The 21,731-nt window shown below is 36.9% G+C and overlaps 1 protein-coding gene across 1 annotated transcript in view; it reads right to left on the bottom strand.

Annotated features, from left to right (window-relative positions):
- ERC1 (ELKS/RAB6-interacting/CAST family member 1) overlaps nucleotides 1-21,731 on the bottom strand; it is a 516,249-nt gene that overhangs the window by 403,744 nt on the left and 90,774 nt on the right. Inside the window, exon 3 of the mRNA XM_047065409.1 lies at nucleotides 16,020-16,436. Coding sequence (XP_046921365.1) covers nucleotides 16,020-16,436 — 417 coding nt within the window. The remainder of the gene's footprint in view (nucleotides 1-16,019; nucleotides 16,437-21,731) is intronic.

The following is a 21,731-nucleotide window of genomic DNA, read 5'->3' on the forward strand; positions in this document are numbered from 1 at the left end:
TATTTAAATTTAGTCACAGAGATGACATTAGAACAACAGATGAAAACTACACCACAACCCCAGATTGGTGTATCAATCCTCCACATGACTCTAAGATATACAAATCAGAACTCCAAACAATCCAAAAGGAAGATTAGAAATAGTCTTTTTTCAAAGGAGAAATAAAGGTAGTCACAATCAGTCTGCATCGCACAAAGCTGCTTTTAGTAGCTTTTAGCATTTGTGTTAACCACATCCTTTCCATAACATACACACCAGAGTAACAACCTGGCTACCTATGATGAAAATCTCTCTCCAATAGGGCAACAACTGGGAAGAAAAAAGAAGATAAGGCTGTTGGACAAGTTTCCTAAGTAGTTCATATTTAAATTTATAAAATGTCATAAAAACATAGCTATTCTTTTTAATCTAAACTTTAGTGAGTTCAGAATCAGGAAGAAAGGAACTGATGGTAGTAATATCACATTCATGGCCTTCAAGGGTTACAGCAAAGTTATTGGACCACCTAAGGCTATTTCCTGTCAGATTTTGTGAATGTCTCTGAGTTAATCAGTCAACATTTTCAAAATACTCTGGGACAACTTCTAGTGACCCAAGAATACACAGATGAATACTTTCCATCTGAACCATACTTAACCATAACAAAAGGAATGTATAATACTTTAATTACACCTTTCACCTAATTTATTCATTCTTGCCTGACCAGAAAGAATGGTTTGAGAAAAAGAAAACAGAACTGCACACTTCACTGAGTTACCTCTTTCTGAAAGACTGACAGAAAGAACTGATAAAAGTTCTAAATTATAAACAGTTTAAACACCAGTTTAAACACCAGTATCTTAACATCCACATTCACACCAGCTGGCTGCTGAAAGTATAGTGCAAACCACTATTAATACATACCACCCTTTCTGACCACGCTTTCTGCTACTTTTCTCCCTAACTCCAGCCTTAAATATTCAACAAGGTATTCCATCCACATGTGTGACAAACACCTCAAACTCTCCAGGCCCAAGAGTAAACTCTTGGAGGTGCTCCAAAAGCTGTTCCATCCTTCCACATACTCAAGTGAAAAACCTGAGTCTTCTTAATGCCTTCCTTTCTCCTTCAAGTCAGTCAATCAGGAAATCCATTTAACTCTACCTTCAAAACATATCTGAAATGCAAGCACTCCTTGTCATTTCCACTATGACCATTTGGAGCGAGCCACTAACAAAAATATATCTTCTAATCCAACGACAAGCTCCTAATTAGGCCCCCCTCTCTTTATCTTTCTCCCCTACATTCTATTCTCAACAGAGCATCCAGAGTCACATTTTTTTTTTTTTTTTACATTTTATTTATTTTTGGGACAGAGAGAGACAGAGCATGAACGGGGGAGGGGCAGAGAGAGAGGGAGACACAGAATCGGAAACAGGCTCCAGGCTCTGAGCCATCAGCCCAGAGCCCGATGCGGGGCTCGAACTCACGGACCGCGAGATCGTGACCTGGCTGAAGTCGGACACTTAACCGACTGCGCCACCCAGGCGCCCCATTTTTTTTTTTTTTTTTTTTTACATTTTATTTATTTTTGGGACAGAGAGAGACAGAGCATGAACGGGGGAGGGGCAGAGAGAGAGGGAGACACAGAATCGGAAACAGGCATTTAACGTTTATTTATTTTTGAGACAGAGAGAGACAGAGCATGAACGGGGGAGGGTCAGAGAGAGGGAGACACAGAATCTGAAACAGGCTCCAGGCTCTGAGCTGTAAGCACAGAGCCCGACGTGGGGCTCGAACTCACGAACTGTGAGATCGTGACCTGAGCCGAAGTCAGACACTTAACCGACTGAGCCACCCAAGCGCCCCCAGAGTGACCTTTTTAAATATAAATTTAATTTTGTCAAATTAATTAATTTTGACAAAATTAATTTTGTCCTCTACTCAAAACTGTCACAGCTCTCTGTCTGACTCACAGCAGAGTCAAAGTCCCCTCACAGTGGCCTACAAAACCTTATCTCTTACCACTCTCTTCCCTCAGTCACCATGCTTCAGCCACACAGGACTCCTTGCTGTTTCTCAAATATGCTAGTCATTGTCCTGTTCCTTAGGACCTTTACACCAGATGTTCCCACTGCCTAAACTCTCTTTCCTGAGCTCATAGAGAGGACTTTGTGTCCTTCAAGTCTTGACTCAAATGCCTCTTCTGTATTAGTAGGTTTATGAGTTGTGATAATCATATTGTAGTTATACAAGAAAATGTCCCTATGTTTTAGAGATGCGTACTACAGTGTATAGAGGTAAATTACATCGTGTCAGGAATTTTTTTTTAATCTTTGGTAAAAAAAAGAAGAAAAAGCAAAAATAGGACACATGAAGCAAGTGTGGCAAAATTTTGGTAACTGGTATATCTGAGCGATAAGCATATGGAGATTCATTATGCCATTCTCATTACTTTTGTGTAAGCTTGAAATTTTTCACTATAAAATTAATGTTTAATGTTAGTGTAATGTACCTTATTTGAAAACTTAAAATGGACAAAAAAGAACCCATATGTCCTTTTCCCTCTACTTTACTCAACTTTTTCTTGTCCCATAGCATGTACCCTCTAACGTATGTTATGTGCCTCTATAAGAACATAGAGGGCCAGGGTCTTTGTTTCATTCACTGTTGAATCCAAAGTGCCTAGGACAATAGCTGGTACATCAGTAAGTGCTTAAGAGATATTTAAAGAATGAATGATGAATGAATGAATAATGAATGGATACCAAACTTTCAAGAATTAACTAAAGAGGGAATCTTCTCATGTGCTGAATTATGTACACCTCCTCTTACTTCTACACAGCCCTCCTCTAACACTTAGTACACTCTATTTGGAATAATAATCTTCTCTAACATACCAGCCTGTACACTCCTTCAGGGCAAAATTGCCTTTTGTATTCCAGACACTGTCTGACATGTAAGCAATCATTAAAAATGATTTCTCCCCCACATCCATTCCTCTTTGGCTAGATGAAGGAAAGACTGAATAAATGAATAAATTATCAGCTAGTATTCATCCTCATCCCTCTATTGGAGCACTCTCTCTAAAGTATCAAAAAAGGATCTCCTTATTTCTAAATCTAAGAGCTGCTGTCCATCCACATCTTTTCTGAACTCCATGTAGTAGCTGACTTTTTTTTTTAATTTTTTTTTTTTAACATTTATTCATTTTTGAGAGAGAGATACAGCATGAACGGGGGAAGGTCAGAGAGAGAGGGAGACACAGAATCCGAAACAGGCTCCAGGCTCTGAGCTGTCAGCACAGAGCCCGACGCGGGGCTCGAACTCACAGACCGCGAGATCATGACCTGAGCCGAAGTCGGACGTCCAACCGACTGAGCCACCCAGGCGCCCCAGTAGCTGACTTTTTTAAATTAAAACAGAGAGAGTTAAGGGAGAACATCTTTAAGATTTCTAACTGCCTTCCATCAATGAATTATCCTAGCTCTAAATGCTTATTCTCTGCCCTTTCTCCTATCCTAAGCACAGACATTTTCTAAGTTCCATCTTTGGAACTCTTCTCAATTCTATTGCCCCAATCCAGGGACTCCACTAGCCCACAGAGAAACTTGAAATGAATTAGACAATAGCAACCCCTCTGGGGTAGATGCAACCTCACCATGAAGCACTGATTGAGTTTTAGGCCACATCTGCTCCATCAGCAGGAAGCTTTTGTTTGGTTGAACAATGTGCACACCAATCATACAAGGAAGCCCTTCCCCAGTCCCACAGATTCGACTACAGTTGATCTCTGAACAACAAGGGTTTGAACTGTAATGATCCACTTATTTTTTTTAATAAATACAGTAAAATACTGCAAATGTGTTTTCTCTTAGGATTTTTTAATGACATTTTCCTTTCTCTAGCTCATTTATTATAAGAATACAGTAAATAACATATAACACACAGAATGTGTGTAAATCACCCACTTATGTTATCAGTAAGACTTACAGTCAGTAGTAGGTTATTAGTTAAGTTTTGGGGGAGTCAGACATTCTACACAGATTTTCAACTACACAGGGGTCAGCTCCCAACCTCCTCATTATTCAAAAGTCAACTGTATTACCTTTCCATGGATGCGCTGGAAAATATATTTTTCTAGTCTTGTAGTGGACACCTATCACTTTTTCTTGCCATGGTATCTAATCTCCCTTCTACATTTGGGGATTCTACATTTTAAGCCAAGAGTCCTCCTTCTGCAAAAGAAGTTAAAAATGCCACCTACTTTTTTCCCCAGCCTTTCCTGCAGTTAAAGCCCAGACACAAGACCTAATCTCCCCAATGAGACACATACATCACTTACTTTGAATCAGAATCTTGTAACAGAAGCAGGGACATGAATAGAGACAACTCTGTCAATGAGTGGCAGAGGCAACAGCCACCTCAAGTTCCCAGTCTCAGGAATGGCAGATATTCCAAGGGTAGGGAGCAGTGTCAGTGGTGTCAGCCAAACAACCTACCGTGTTTGTGTCCTGCACCAGGAGCACCACTGTCTAAACCAAACCAATAAAGGAACATGATGGATTTGAGGCTATTTTTTGGCTATATAACTTCTGAACCCCAGACTCTTCAGCGCTCCTAGAGATTATGGAACCATCATCTCTAGCCTGGATTACAGCAACAGTCTCCCAAAGTGGATCTCCTTAGTAACACAATGGAAGACTGTTACTTTAATTATTTTAATTAATTCTTTCTCGACCTCCCCAAACAATTCATCCATATCACTAATGAATTCCAGGGTGCCAAATCTAGTGGACCCCTTTCTGTCCTCATCTTCCTAGAACTCTCAGAGGCATTCAAAGCAGTGGGGCCACTCCCTCCTATATACACATTTTCTCTTGACTATTATGACACCACACTCTCCTATTTTTCTTTTTCTCCAAGGGCTCCTCTATTTCTCTTACAGGTTCCTCCTTCAAAATTAGACCCCTAAATACTATAGTGATCAGGTGACCAGTCCCCTAAACTCTCTCCTCTTTTCCATTGAAACTCTCTAATCTTCTACACTGCTTAAAATTCAACTGAAATGCTAGTGAATTCCCAGGCCTGTCCTCTGCTCTGATTTCAAGACTCCTTTATCCAACTGTCCATTTGACATCTCTATTTAGAGGTCTAATAGATAATTTAACTTTTATTATCTGTAACAAAACTTAATTTTACCTTCCTTAATCTAGCTCTTCATCTGATGAGTGTGATGAGAGGTAAGTCTTCTCCATCTCACTAAACATCACTACCCTCCAGTAGCTCAAGCCAAACACCAGTGTCTCCTTTCATTCTTCCCAGATGTTCAAAATTCAGTAGCAGGCAGTGATTGCTCCATCTTCAAAATATTTCTTGAATTATTCCACTGTACTCCATTTCCAGCTCATTTTAACCCCACATTACTACAACAGCTGTTCATTTCCTTCCATTTCCTCTGTCCACTCTCATGAGAGCACCAGAGTAGTCTTGATAAAGCATCAACAAACCATGGGAGTTTGGTCTGCTTTGAATCTTTCAACAAGTTTCCCATTCAGTTCTCATTCTCTACAAAATCAACATGATCTGACCAAAATGAATAGAAGACTGGCCCTCCTGTTGTACTCGTTTTAAACTATTTTAAAATTAGATAAAATGCATGAAATAACTGTTTTCAGACACTGGAAAAAGGCACACTGATCTATGATCCTTGAAAGAATAGAAACAAATGTGATGGCCCAAACCAGCTCTTCAGAATATGATGCGAGGAGAGAAAGCCAAACAGAAAAGAGCAGTCATACAGAGCTCAGAAGACAGATCAATGGATAAGACTCCTAAAGACAGTGAAAATGTGCAGAGCAGAGTATCACAGAGAAGGAAGCTAACCATAAAAGCAGCAGTATCTAATTTGACAGGGGTCCCCTTGAGTATTTGGCCAAATACTAAGTGTGTACCCACAGGGCAAGACTCCACAACATCAAACAACAACTACTAAGGATAGAACAACTACCCAGAGAGCTATGAATTGAGCAACTACCTGAACTCACATGAGGCTAAGGAAATTTTAGTTCCAAAGGGCCAAAATAAAGAAAACATCAGAGGCATTTAACAGAGACACCAGAAAGTCCAACTCTTAGAAGTCGCAATCATCTGATGAGTGTGATGAGAGGTAAGTCTTCTCCATCTCACTAAACAGCACAGCTCTCCCAGTAGCTCAAGCCAAACACCAGTCTCTTCCTTTCATTCTTCCCAGATCTTCAAAATTCTCTATATAGAAATTAAGGCCTCTATAGGAAAGGCTATCTAGATCAGCTCTAACAGAATTTGAAAGCAAGTCCTATAAAGATCAAGTTAATCCACAACACTTCATTTAAGGAAGACAGTAAAATCCAGAACACACTAATGCAGGACAAAATCTCAACACGTTAGTTTAAGCCATAATAATTTCTCACCTACACTAAAACAACAAATCCACCGGCTTCCTATGAGCCTCGAGTTTGTACACATTTAACCTATTCTCCACACTGTAAATAAGATGACCAACTGGACACACAGCAGATATTTAGTAATATTTATTCAATAAAATGAGTGTACGTATAGAAAAATAAAATGAATCCTACTAATTGTAAATAATCTTCATCGATTAATAAAATCCTATAACCTATACACTTCTCATTTGGTATTTCTATATCTACTTGAAAATATTAAAACTGCATTTCCTTGATACCTCACAATTCAGATACTGAACAAATTAATTTTATCTGACTTCTTTCCTATTACCTAATTCCAAATAAGGTCAATTTCCAAATGTTTTATAAAGTTAAATTATAACAATTTTACTTTAAATCCTAGCAACCACATATGCAAAACATAAAGAAAATAGAAATCCATTTGAACAAAAAAATCCTCCTTTGCTAAGGAACTAGGCTGCATTTTAAACCATCCACAGGCATAAAGCTTTCCTATTAAGACATTTGAAAACCTATCATTCGTAACAAATTTCCATTCAGAGGCCTGCACATTAAAACTCATTATGAACACATCTTGCAGTCAGTGAGCTGATAAACTCCCCTTTCCAACTGAGTACATCAAGCCTCTGACTCATGCACTGTTAATAAAGAGACTGGAAATAGAAATGAAATGTACTATTCAAATAAATATAAGAACTAGAATATTCTATTTGCTCATTCTATTTCACTCCATTGGCCTGAAATTTCTCATCCAAAAACAATTAAAGTACAGGTAGAATTATCTGGATCTTGTTACACTGTCAACTGTGGTAAACAACAGAAAATATGTTCATTTTCTCTCATTAATTTACCAGATAATAACTAACCTAGAGTTAGAAAACAAGCAAGTTAGGAATAAATCTTCGTATTTTTCTCTCTTTGGCAGTTTCTTTTAAAAAGTCAACTTTTACTTACACGACTGAGAGAAAGAAGTATTTGTCACTGACAAGTAGTACTTATGTCTGAAATTTCTTTTTTCAAGTTTCAGGTTTTAGCCTCCAGCACCCTTGGTTCAAGGGTAGAAGCTCCAGATTACTTGTGAGGCCCCTTTACAGATTCAATCTTCCATACAAGTTCTGGCTTTAGTGTACTCAAAACACAGAGGAGACAGAAATAAAGAAGAAGGGGAGAATAAACGGAAAGAATCCTCACTGTTTTCTGTATCTCTCAGACACCATTGTACTTTAACCCTTTACCACCTCTAGTAATGGCATTATTCTGAGAAAACATCATCTTCTTGTCAAAATAGAAATAGGGCACAAATGACACAAAGAAAAGGGAAGGAATAACCTGAATAAATAAGGTATGCAACTGTCCTCATTTTCCAAAATCACTGCAAAGCAGCAAACTAACTTGGGGCCCCTTTTTCTTTTCAAATTCTTCCTATGCTTTGTCTGTTGTTTCTTTTTTTTCTCTCAATCTCCTCTGCTTATACCTTACAACTGCTAATGATAAAAACAGGCATCCCTCAGATACACTAGTTAGATTCAGAATTCCTATGCTGGAACCTAGTCAAATATTAATACTTTTAACCTCAAACATTTCTGTAAACCCCAACATGATAGAAGTTATACTAACAAGGTTTGTTGACTGAAATATTAAAGAGATAAAAACCAGGATGAATGTATTAATGTTTTAAAACAAATTTATATTTTATTTACCACAATAGCATTTACACTTTTAAAACTGAGAGCACATATAGGTATATAAATAATGTGTTTAGTTGGCCAACAGATAATGTTTGGTAATGCAGATCCGAAAAAGTTCATAGTCAGCTTAGGTGTGTTCTGCCAACAGACTGAGAACCAAAACTGGGTTTTCAAACTATGGTGTCTAACAGAATTACCTGTAAAGCTCTTTAACACTCTGTATGCCCAAACCCCAAACACAGACCAAGCCAAGTCTTGACTGTAGTTCAATGTTTGTCCACCACATGTCTTCACTATTCTACCAATCAAAGGAAAGGTACTACAGTAAACAATATAAAATCTAACAATAAGTAGTCCCACAACAATGTAATTTAGTATAAAGAAAACACAATGCTTAATTTAAATTTATTATTTTCTTCTTTGGCTTTTCTTTGATGGGATTATTTATCTGTTATCTACAGAATAATTTTTATAAACAAAATAGAAAACTAATCACAAATGCTACTGGAATGCTATTTTAATGTTACAGTATTTCATCAAATCTAAGATGCCACTGATTATAATATATACTATTGTTTTATGTACTGGAAAGAAAGGGGGGAAATGCCTCCAAATAAATAATTACACAAAGCTTTATCATCCAGAATTTTTATTTTATACTGACTATAAAGTAGAACTTAGAGTTCTCTTTTACTTATTTAACCATATTTTAACTATATGCCATTTTGAACTGTTTTCATAACTTTCCCCATGCCAGCAACTCTGGTGTCAATGCTGGTTCATCACATGGTATTACTGATGACATAGTGAACAATTAAAGTTAACATGAGAAATACCAACAAAGCTCACACCCTCAACTACAGTGGTAACAAACTGAGCAGCTATGACTGAATGCACAGGCAAACAAATCAGCACCACTACTGCCTTGTTGACAGACTGTAAGATACTGCCAAGGATAAAATTTAACTCAATGCCATATTGCTAAAGTAAGAAAAACTGTGAGTCTTAGGATTGATGAAAATACTTTTTCTTTAAAGGTGAACGTGAAATCCAATAAATAACAAAACCTATGGATATCCTGGTATTGCCAACTCACAATTCTTTTTGACTTCCTTGATCTACTAGTGCAATAATGTGCAAAAGTCATTTCAAGTCACCACTCACCTACCCTAGATTAGAGCTGTTATTAGACTTCCTTGTCCACTCTTGACTCTCCCTCCCCTATTTATTTTCAACACAACCAGAGTAAATTGTAAAAAGCAAACCTGATCTTAACATTCCCTTGGTTAAATACTGGAATGGATTTTTCTTGCACTTTTAATATAACTGTTGCATTACCTGCAAGGATCATGAAGGCAAGTGCTTTGTCTCCGAGAGGGCATGTTTTGTTCACTATTTCCCTAGTGCTTTGTACATGCTTAGTGCCAGTAAATATCTGAAGAATGAAAGGAATGGATTTGTCCTTGGATACCTCTTCACCCTGTCATCTGATGCCAGCCTTCACCTTATACAATTTGCTTTTGCCCTCTAGCCTCCTTGTTGCTCCTTCAAAATTCCTTCCCATCAGGCCTTTCGCAACTTTTAACCTTTATTCATGAAACAGTTTTATCCAAATGTTCAGCATGACTTTCTCCTTGTCTTTCCTCAAGTCTCCTTACCTCAGGGGCACCTCCTCATACGAGCTTATCCTATTTACAGAAATCCCCTCCCCCAACAAAATTAGACTCCACCCAATCATGTAGTTTCATCCCATAATTATCAGTTTACTGTCTCCCACTAGATTTTTAAGTTCTAGGAGGGCAGAGACCATGTGGTCTGACATAAAAAAATGTATACCCATGCCCATCCTAGGATCAAATACATATCAAAGGCTCAATAGTTATTTGTTGAATAAATAAAAAAGGAAAAGTGGTGCCTCTAGTCTCTTGTTTTAGAAACAATCTTTATGTATCAGGTTAGCCATACATTAGAAAACTTTACCCCAAATCATCATTTTAACTTTTTGTTAACTGTATTTTCTAACATACACGAATTTAATTCTTTTTTTTATTTTTTATTTTTAGAAAGAGAGAGAGCATGTATGAGTGGGGGGCAGGCAAAGAGGGAGAAGGAGAGAGGGAGAGAAAGAATCTTAAGCAGTCTCCACACTCAGCATGGAGCCCAAAGTAGGGCTTGATCCCAAGACCCTGGGATCATGACCTGAGCTGAAATCAAGAAACGGACACTCAACCAACTGAGCCACCCAGGCGCCCCCACAAATTTAATTCTTTAAGGTTCTTCCTACGGCAGTGAAAGATTCTTTCCTCTCTCAAAATTATATTAAAAGCTTTTTACTTACATTTTCTTCTAGTTTTTTATTTTTTATAAAGTAGCTCTTTATTTCATCTAGAATTTGATGTAACTATGTAACTGTTTTCCAAATGGATGGCCACTATTTAAAACATCCATCATATACTTAAAACTGTATTATTTCTGGGGTGCCTGGGTGGCTCAGTCAGTTGAGTGTCTGACTCTTGATTTTTGGCTCAGGTTGTGATCCTGGGGTTTTGGAATCGAGCCTGCTTTGGGCTCTGTGCTGAGTGTGGAGCCTGCTTGTGATACTCAGTCTCTCTCCTGCCCTGCTCCCCTGATCTCTCTCTCTCTCTAAAACAAAATAAGATTTTTAAAACCATATTATTTCTGGTTTCTATTTTGTTTCATTGATCTAGCTATCCACTCCTGTGCCAGTACATTTTAAGATCACTGGGTTTAAAATACGTGTATCATGGGGCACCTGGGTGGCTCAGTTAGTTGGGCATCTGACTTCGGCTCAGGTCATGATCTCACAGTTCATGGATTCGAGCCCCACATCAGGCTCTGTGCTGACAGCTCAGAGCCTGGAGCCTGCTTCAGATTCTATGTTTCCCTCTCTCTCTGCCCCTCCCCGACTCACTTGCTTTCTCTCGCTCTCTCGCTCTCTCTCAAAAATAAACATTAAAAAAATTTTTTTTAATAAAATATAAAGGGGCACCTGGGTGGCTCAGTCAGTTAAGCACCCAATTTCAGCTCAGGTCATGATCTCATGGCTCATGGGATCGAGCCCTGCGTGGGGCTGGGCTGACAGGTGGGAGCCTAGAGCCTGCTTCAGTTTCTGTGTCTCCCTCTCTCTCTGCCCCTCCCCTGCCTGCTCTTGTTCTCTCTCTCTTTCTCTCTCTCTCTCTCAAAAATAAACATTAAAAAATTAAAAAATAAAATAAAATAAAAAATAAAAATAAAATATGTGTATCATGATCTGCTTAAGCAAGTGTTCCTACACTGTTCTTCTGCAAATAAACTACAACATCATTAAGGCATGTTTGAAAATCATTCCCAGTAGGATTACATTAAATTTACAGATCTGGGGTAAGGTGACATCTTTATATTGATGTTCCCATCTACACTATAATGAAAATTTAGCCTTTCCCTCTCCATTACCATTACTGATATTATTTATTACATTTCCTTACCTAATTGTACCATGTAACACACCCAGAATAATGTTAAATACTGATGAACCCAACCATCTTTGACCTCTTTCTAAAAAAAAAAAAAAAAAACTTAACGTTTATTCACTTCTGAGAGACAGAGAGAGAGAGAGCATGAGTGGGGAAGGGGCAGAGAGAGAGAGGGAGGCACAGAATCCAAATCAGGCTCCAGGCTCTGAGCTGTCAGCACAGAGCCTGACACGGGGCTCAAACTCACAAACTGCAAGATCATGACCTGAGCAGAAGTTGGACACTTAACTGACTGAACCACTCAGGTGTCCCTGACCTCTTTCTAACTTCAGTGGGCATTTCTAGTACGGCACAGTAAGCCTGATGCTGGCTATTAGTTTGAAATGTGGTTATTATATACATTTATTATGTTATTATTTACTTAAATCTTATTTAAAAGTATTCAATTCTTATTTTTAGTTTATTTTGTTTCATTTTCAATCAAAATTCTGTAACATTTTATCTAATATATTTCAGACAGCCATCAAATACCACAAGATTCTCTTTTCCTTTTATCTAATACAAATTGTAACTGTGTGTGATAAATTAAGCCATTCTGGCATTGCTGGAATAACCTCGTTTTGGTCAGAGTATTATCCTTTTATCATAATGCTGATTCTATCTGCTAATATTTTATTTATAATATGTATAACTAAACTCATAAGTAAAATTAGTTTTGAGTTTAACTTGTTTTCCAAACTTCATCAGATTTGAGAACCCTGTGGTTTCACTGAGGGAAAAAAAAAACTTGAAATGCTATCCTTCTTTCTGTAAGTTCTAGGTTTAAGTTTTTTGGCCTACATTTCAACTTACTCAACTAACATTTCTTGAGTACCCACTGTGTATTTGATAGACACTGGCAAAATAAAGATTTTTTTAAAAACATGTTATCTTTGAGGGCACCTGGCTGGCTCAGTCAGGGGAGCATGCAACTCTTGATCTCCAGGTTGTGGGTTCGAACCCTATGTTGGGTATAAAGATTACTTAAAAATAAAATCTTTAGGGGCACCTGGGTGGCTCAGTTAAGTGTCTGACTTCAGCTCAGGTCATGATCTCACAGTTCATGAGTTCGAGCCCAGGATCAGGCTCTGTGCTGACAGGTTGGAGCCTGGAGCCTGGTTCAGATTCTGTGTCTCCCTCTCTCTATCTGCCCTTCCCCCCATCATGTGCTCTCTCTCTCTCTCTCAAAAATAAATAAAAATATTTAAAATATATATAAAATAAATAAAATATTTAAAAAATGTATCTGATGCAAAAAATGAAGCAAACAATGAAGAAACATACATGTAAATATAAATATACTATCATAGGATTGGTTCATCTACATTTAAGTATACAGCTACACGAGGAAAACTTCAAAGAACTAAAATTTGGTCTAAGTCTTGAAGGTAAACAGGAGAAACAGAAAAGAGAACTAGAATTCTAAACATTTGTTTCTGAAACAATCATTTCCACCTGCTCTTAAGTAATTTTAATTTGTAAGACTGTGTTTTCCTGCAAGATGATGCTATGTTACTAACAGCAACTAGAATTGTGTGTTGGTATGATTGATAAGGCCTACCTATATTCCTTCCACACTATGTACGTAAGTGGGACTTGATTTTGTAGAGCTTGTTAGTTGAAAAAATCAGTCTTATATTCATGTTTTTTTCTACCACTTTTTCAAATTCACCACATCTCTGTTCTCTGCCAGAGTAACAATGTAGCTTTTCACACTCCTTAACTGTTCACCATTTATTAACTCCAAAACTCAAAAGTAAATAGGCATAATAAAAAAGAATGCAATCTAGCCACTTACGACAACATGGATGGACTTAGAGGGTATTATGCTAAGTGAAATAAGTGAAAGAGACAAATACCATATATTTCACTTATATGTGGAATCTAAAACACAAAATAAATTAACAAAAAGCAGAAAGAGTCTATAGAGGACAAACTGCAAGAGGGGAGATGGGTTGAAGGATAGGCAAAATGGGTAAAGAGGAGTGGGAGATACAGAATGAATAAGTCACAGGGATAAAAGGAGAGCACAAGAAATATGGTCACTGGTACTGTTCTAGCATTGTATGGTGATACATGGTAGCTATACCTGTAGCGAGTACAGCACAATGTACAGAGGTGTCAAATCACTATACTGTACACTTAAAATTAACGTAATGTTCTGTGTCAACTATACTTCAATTTAAAATGCTTTCAAATAAATAAATGGGCATAGGTTGAAACACTCAGAACAGAAGCACTAAAAACATAACATTCAAAATTCATGATGCTGGGAAACATTTCAGGTTGCATGCTGTGTGAGATTATTACAACTTCTCTAACAAAAGTCTATGGCCAGGCTCTAAGTAATCTCATTAAAATATAAAGTCTTTAATGTAAATTGAAACAAACTCAGGATGTGCCTGTAACATACCAGTTGGCTGAAAATTTCCTAAAATATTACAATCTGATAATTTGAAGAGCCTAAAATGTACATAGCTGCTGATTAATCCTAACAACATGTTATATACACCGCTAGGAAGATAAACTGGTCCAATCACTCTGGAAGATGAGATTATTCAGTTTCAAAAATGTACACACCTTTCAAGCAAATTCATTTCTAGGAATTTATCCTAAAGAAAAAAATTAATGTACAGAGATATATGGTTAAGCATATTCAGCACAGCAGTTTTATACTACTGAAAAATAGTGGTCTAAATTTTCAATATTCAATCAAACGTTATAAATTCATCTGAAATTACAAAACTCTATATATACCTGACAAAAGATGGTCAAATACATTATCAAGAAAAGCATGTGACATTACATTATGCATACCTACACTAACACAGAAGCCACAAGCTGCACATAGATACTTAAATTTAAATTTGATTAATTAAATTTAATTCCAGATTAGTTATAGTGAAATAAAATTTAAGTCAGTTCCTCAGTCACACTAGCCACAATTCAAGAGCTCCATAACCATATGTGACTAGTGGCTACCATAATGAACAAAGCAGATACAGAACATTTCCATCATCACAGAAACTTCTATTAGACAATACTAATGTACAGTATTCTATCTTTTTTAAGAGAAAGAAATACAGAAGGGTGGCGAGCTGGGTGGCTCAGTCAGTAAAGCATCCGAGTCTTGATTTGGGCTCAGGTCATGATCTCACGGTTGTGAGATCAAGCCCTGCATCAGGCTCTGTGCTGGCAGCAAGAGGTCTGTTTGGGGTTCTCTCTCACTCTCTGCCCCTCTCTCACAATAAATAAATAAATAATTTTTTTAATGCAGAAGGAATGTATACATAATAAAAATGACTGGAAACATATGCATAACAGTTATCAGTAGGTAATGATACCTGGGATTTTAAGTTTTTGCTAATTTTACTACAATAAGCTACCATGAATTTACTATGTAATAAAATCGTGTTTTTAAAAAACACTGAATTTCCTCTTTATCAAAAATAAAATGTACTCACTGTAAATATTTCATATTCCTTACAAAAGGAGAAGTTATAGAACTACAAATATAGAAGTATCCTTTTACAGTTGCTATTTTGCTGCTTTGGGAATATTCCATGCTTTTAATTCCTTTCCTCATACTTCATTCAGACTGACAGTAACACAATTCTGTGATTTTTTTTCCCTATCCAAATGGGAAAGTTACGTGAAGTCTCTGGCCACATATAGAGAATTACAGCTGTCAATTTTTTTTAATTCAAAGGAAGATGCATTTTTCATTTATGTTTTCTTAAAATGAATCATTACCTAGAAAAGTGAAAGATTATCAACAGTCACAGTGGCCAGCTTAAGTCTGAGTTTCCTCTATAAAAAATAACTGACAGTGTGCTCTATATCATTCTTTCTCACTGTGCCTCCATGGCAGCAAATGATTTTTATTACATATCTTTTAGAGCAAGGCAAGTTTCTATGGCAACCACAGAGCAAACATCCATTACTACTACCAAGGACTATACAAGCACATCTAAACTGAGGTAAACACTTTTTCTCTTAATAATATTCTGAAATTAAACAATAATTAGGTAATCTGATTCTGTTTTTGCTGTGTGTGTCTCTATGAACAAATCAAGAGATGAGTAACAAACTAAGAAAATTCTGTGTCCCTCTAGCAATAAAATGTGTCTACAGAAGCCAGATTGGGGGCGGGGGGCAGAAAGATCCAGAAATTTATCAAGCCAGTATACATACTAGTCAATGCCATCTCATACAAGAGAGCAAATCAGAAATCAGTGAAGCACTTAAATATCAAAGAAGAAATTCCCTTCGGGCTAACTCAATGGAGTACGTAATTTTATCTAAGCCAAGACGCTGACTAATGCCGGGTGGGAGAGACAGTAAGTCAAGACAACTGAAAAAGCACTCACCTCTCTCAACATACTGTTCTCTTTTTCCTTCTGCTCCAAAAGGCTTTCTAGGTGGTGGACGTGCATCTCTGCCTCTGCCAGTCGTCTTGTTCTCTCATGATCTTCTTCAGTAGCCTTAGCAGAAAGTCCTTTGCTCTGCAACATCTCCAGAAGTTTCTTGATGGATTCATCCCGAGCATTTAGGGTTTGCTTCTGAGTCTCAATACGCAACTCCATTTCCTCCAAAGTCTTTCGAAGAAGAAACAGCTCTTTGGCCTGCCGCTCATGCTCAGCATGTAACCTCTGAAAGTTCTCCTCTGTCAGCTCTGCCACGAAAGGTTCACCAGTCCTACTGCTACTATCTTGCTGAAACAGCTGGTTCAGGTCCCTCTGGATCCGCAATTCATCCTGAAGAGCCTGGATTGTCATTTGCATGTGCTAGAACCAAGACAAAACAGAAAACCCCAAGTCAGCTTCCCTCCTCAAGAAGAAAAAATAAAGCAGACTGGGAAAGTCAGAAAGTAGCTACCAGGGCTCTCAGAACTTGAATTTAACAAATTAGAATTCATGTTATTTTACACTGTCTTAAAATATGATTGAGATAATCTATAAAATGTCAGTAATTTAACCTGTATTACTCCCGAAAGGAAACAAGTATGGCAGAACTTCACTTTGCATAAGCCATGACAAAATAAAGGCATTGTTCAAAATTAACAGAAATATTCACAGAACTAAAAGGGAGGGGAGGAGAAAGGGGAAATCTACAGGAATACAAACACATCATACAAAAGTTTCACCAAATAATACAAAGGATATCAAAACACAAAATGACTTTTTAAGTAAGTTTACACATTAAACAATACTAACATTTAATGAGTAGCATCTACATGCCACACACTTTTTATGTGTTGATTCATTTAATCTTCATGACATGTGTACTATTAATTTTTTTACTACTTTTTTACTATTATTATTATTATTATTCTTACCGATGATGACACTAGTCTTGGAGATTTTTCGCTGTTTATTTTTTTTTAATATTTTTTAATGTTTATTTATTTTTGAGAGAGAGAAAGAGTGCAAGTGGGGGAGGATCAGACAGAGAGGGAGACAACAGAATCAGACGCAGGCTCCAGGCTCTGAGTTGTCAGCACAGTGCCCGACACGGGGCTTGGACTCACGAGATGTGAGATCATGACCTGAGCCGAAGTCAGACACCCAACCGACTGAGCCACCCAGGCGCCCACTACTGTTTATTTTTGAGAGAGAGAGAGAATGAGAGAGCGTGCAAGCCAGCAGGGGAGGGGCAGATAGTGAGAAGGAGACACAGAATCTACAGACTCCTATCTCCAAACTGTCAGCACAGAGCCTGATATGGGGCTCAAACTTAAGAACTGCGAGATCATGACCTGAGCCAAAGTCTGTCAGGTCTTTTTAAATCTAGAGATTTAAGTAACTTGCCCAAGATCACACAGTAAATGATGGACCTGTCATTGAAATCAAAGGAATTTTCCCAGCCCACAGAAACTAGTACTACCTGAAGAAAATAACATAGCTTGAAGCTTTCATAAGGGGAGGAGAAGGAGTGCCTGGGTGGCTCAGTTGGTTAAGCTCTGACTCTATCTCTGCTCAGGTCTTGATCTCACAGTTTGTGAGTTCAAGCCTAGTGTCAGGCTCAGCACTGACAGCACAGAGCCTGCTTGGGATTCTCTCTCTCTGCCCCTCCCCTGCTCACACTCTTCCACCACCCTCCCCCGCCCCCCCCCCCGCCCCGTCAAAATAAATAATTTTTTTAAAAAACTTTAAAAAAAAAACTAGGGGGATGGGGAAATACCTCACCATGTGAGCTTTCCATACAGGGAAGGATAATAATATAGGTGAGTAATTAAACAAAGATGTTAATGCAGTTAAATTACAAAATGTTTGAGACAGCATATCTTTAGCCTATACACCTAATGAAGGTATATGAACCTTTAATCTGAATGGAAAATTTCCAGCACGTTAGACAAAGAATCTAAAAGTATTCACAAGATTCATATTTTTAGAAATGAAGAAACAACAACAACAAAAATCACTCTTTGTATTAAAGGTTTAAAGACTGGCAGTATGCCATAGTGGAAAGAACACTAACCCACAATCAGAAGACATGACTTTTAGTTCCAACTCTCACACTAACTGCTATGCAATTTTGGACACAATGCCACTTTCTGCATTTCAGATTCCTCATATTTAAAATAAGGATTTATATACCTGCACAATTTTTTCACAGAGATTTTAATAATATCATGGAAATCTTTGCAGATTATAAAACATACATTGTTGAAAAATTCTGGCAGACTACAAAATAGCAGCATAGTAAATATCTCAAATAAATGATCTGGCAAGGATACAAATATGTATGTACAAAGATACTTATTCTTATTTATAATAGTGACAAAATTAGAAACAACCTAAATAGATATTAATAGGTGATGAGTTACAGTAAATGAGAAATGTCCACATAATTTAATACTATACATCCATAAAAAATAACAATGTAGGGGCACCTGGATGGCTCAGTCGGTTAAGTATCCAACTTTGGCTCAGGTCACGATCTCACAGTTCGTGGTTCAAGCCCTGCATCAGGCTCTGTGCTGATAGCTCAGAGCCTGGAGCCTGCTTCTGATTCTGTATCTCCCTCTCTCCCTGCCCCTCTCCTGCTCATGCTCTGTCTCTCAAAAATAAATAAACGTTAAAAAAAATAATAACAACAATGTAGATTGGTATTTAGTGATTTAAACCTATCATCACAATATACTGTTTTAAGTGTAAAAAAGCAGACCACACAAGACTAAGTATAGGATGATCTCAATCTAATTCTTAAAAGTGTATATACATCTAGAGTAAAGTCTAAAAGGATACAAGCAATTAATTACCAATGACTATCTCTGGGTATGAATAGCTTTTACATTTTTTCTTCATACTTTTTTGTACTATAATCCTTTTGTAATTAAAAAAACAACAACAACAAAAACCACCTTTTTACCTAAAAATAAGAGAAACAGATTTCAGAGATAATTGCTTGGGTACAGAAAACCGTGTTCAATTTACTACCACTTTTGTTAAAGAAAGGGAATAATATTTACTATCTACTGTAAGTAAAAAATAAAATATTCTTAAGAAATAAAAATATTTCTGGAAAGTTACACAAGAAATAATTTTTTAAAAAGTAAAACTAGAATAGCTGAAGGACAACTTATAAGAACACTTTATTAGAATTTATTCTATTCCTCTTGAAATTTTTTATTCCTCCAGAAATTTTTAATTGAAGTATAATTGACATTGAAATCTTCTTAGTAACAGCTTTATTGAAATATAACTCACATATAATAAAGTTCACCTGTTTTAAGTGTATAATTCAGTTTTCAACATATTAAAAGTTGTACATCAAACACACATATCTAATTCTAGAACACTTCCATCACCCCTTAGTGAAATCCCAGGCCTATTATCAATCACTTCCCATCTTCCCTCCTCCCAACCTTCCTCTTAAATTTGAACGAAATAGATGTGCTACCCCACTCAAAAATTAAATTTAGGGGTACCTGAGTGGTTCAGTCAGTTAAGCATTCAACTTTGGCTCAGGTCATGATCACCCAGTTCATGGGTTCAAGCCCTGCATCAGGCTCTGTGCTGACAGGAGCCCAGAGCCTGCTTCAGATTCTGTGTCTCCCTCTGTCTCTGCCCCTCCCCTGCCTGTACTCGGTCTCTCTCTCAAAAATAAAAAAACATTTTAAAAAAATATTTTTCAATTTAAAAAGGGCGGCTGGGTGGCTCAGTTGGTTAAGCTCAGGTCAAGTTCTCACAGTTCTTGGGTTTGCATCCCACATCAGGCTCTCTGCTGACAGCTCGGAGCCTAGAGCCTGCTCCAGATTCTGGGTCTCCCTCTCTCTCTCTGCCCCTACCCTGCCTGCACTCTCTCTTTCAGAAATAGATAAAATTAAAAAATAATATAAAAATAAAATAAAAAACAAATTTTTAAAAGTGCTTACAATACTTTTCAAACTTAAAAAAGAATGAAATTCTGACATGCTACAACATGGATGAAACTTGAGGATAATGCTAACTAAACCACAAAAGACAACTATTATATGATTCCACTTAACACGAGGTATCTAGATTAGTCAAACATATGAAGCAGAAAGAACAACAGTGGCTGCCAAAGCCTGGAAAAAGCAGGGGTTGGGGAGGGATGGGAAGTCACTAACAGGTGTAGTTTTACAGGATGAAAAGAGTTCTGGAGATGGATGGTGGCAATGTTTGCACAACATAATGTACTTTATGCCAACGAACGATACACTTGAAAAGTAGCTAAGATGGTAGATATAAGATGTATTTTACAGTAATAAAGAAAATGAGGAAAAATGATACCTGCCATAAAATTCCAATTTATGGATATTAAATTATTTATGACTATTGATAAATATTTAGGTTGGTTCTGTTTTCACTATTACAACAGGCACCTTCATATGTATATCTTTGTACATGTATCCAAATTTTTACTGGGGATAAATTCTCAAAGGGGAATTGCTGAATTGGAGGATATGCAATTGTAATTTTGATTATATATTAAAAATTATCTCTAAAAGGGTCTGACACATTTAAACTTCCACCAAACAATATCTGGGAGTCGCCACTTCCCCATATATTTGAAAACTGTAAGTATTTTCTTTTTCTGGCATTTCTTTGATTATAAGCACAGCTAAATACCTATTCACATATCTACTGGCACTTTGTATTCCTTCCTTTGTTACTCATCTGTCCTTGTTCTTTGCCCATTTTTTAATTTTCCTAATCCACTTAGGAAAATAACCTTTTGCCTACTGTGTATGTTACAAATACATTTCCAAGTCCGTCATTTTTCTTCTAACAAATTTTATGGTGACTATCATAGAGATTTTTTTTCTTTCAGTGCAAACACATCAACTGTTTATTTCATAATTTCTAGTTTTCCTATTAGGCTTAGCAAGTAGTGAATTTTCAATTCTGGTAATCTTCAAACTTTTGAAAACCACTGCTTTTTTCTTACCAAGAATACATTTATAATAAGACTATCAGATATTTTAATTCAGGAATAGGATTTTTTTAAATGCATTTAACTTTCAGCATCACATTGTAAAGATTCTTAACAGTTGTTGAACTTCAAAATCTTTAATGAAAAGATGTGTCAAAATTCTAGTAATTCTCTAGAGCTTATTATCAATTCTATTTTCCTTCTTTACATCTGAAAGTCAAAAAACCCAGTTAAAGCCTGAGTGAGGGTAGTATCAGAAGTTAAATTCAACAATGAAACTGATTGCTAGGTACAACTGTTCCTCCTTTTTTGGACATTCATCACCAATTCATTCAGGTTAGGAGAAACAGGTGTTGACTACAGCTAATAGCCTCACATATACTTTAGCATTTACAATTTGATTAAATCTGGCATGGCAATTATTTTGACAATATAGAAATTATAACCATTAATGTTATAATTTCAGCTCTTTGCACCCATTTATCTACAAAATAGAAATAAAATGATGGTCTGACTGGTAGCCTAGAAAGGTACACAGCAATTTTCTCCACTGAAATAAATCCCTACTTTAGGCTACATTCAAGCTAGCTTTACTTTACAAAAATTCTTGCCAAATTCCTTGGGAGAAGAAAGAAGCAACAGGTTAAGAAACTATGCTACTGTTTCTCCAGCATATTCAT

The sequence above is a fragment of the Lynx rufus genome, unplaced genomic scaffold (genome assembly GCF_022079265.1).
Source record: "Lynx rufus isolate CCGP_SWC_20201006 ecotype Redwood Valley unplaced genomic scaffold, mLynRuf1.p SCAF_7, whole genome shotgun sequence".
Lineage (NCBI taxonomy): Eukaryota > Metazoa > Chordata > Mammalia > Carnivora > Felidae > Lynx > Lynx rufus.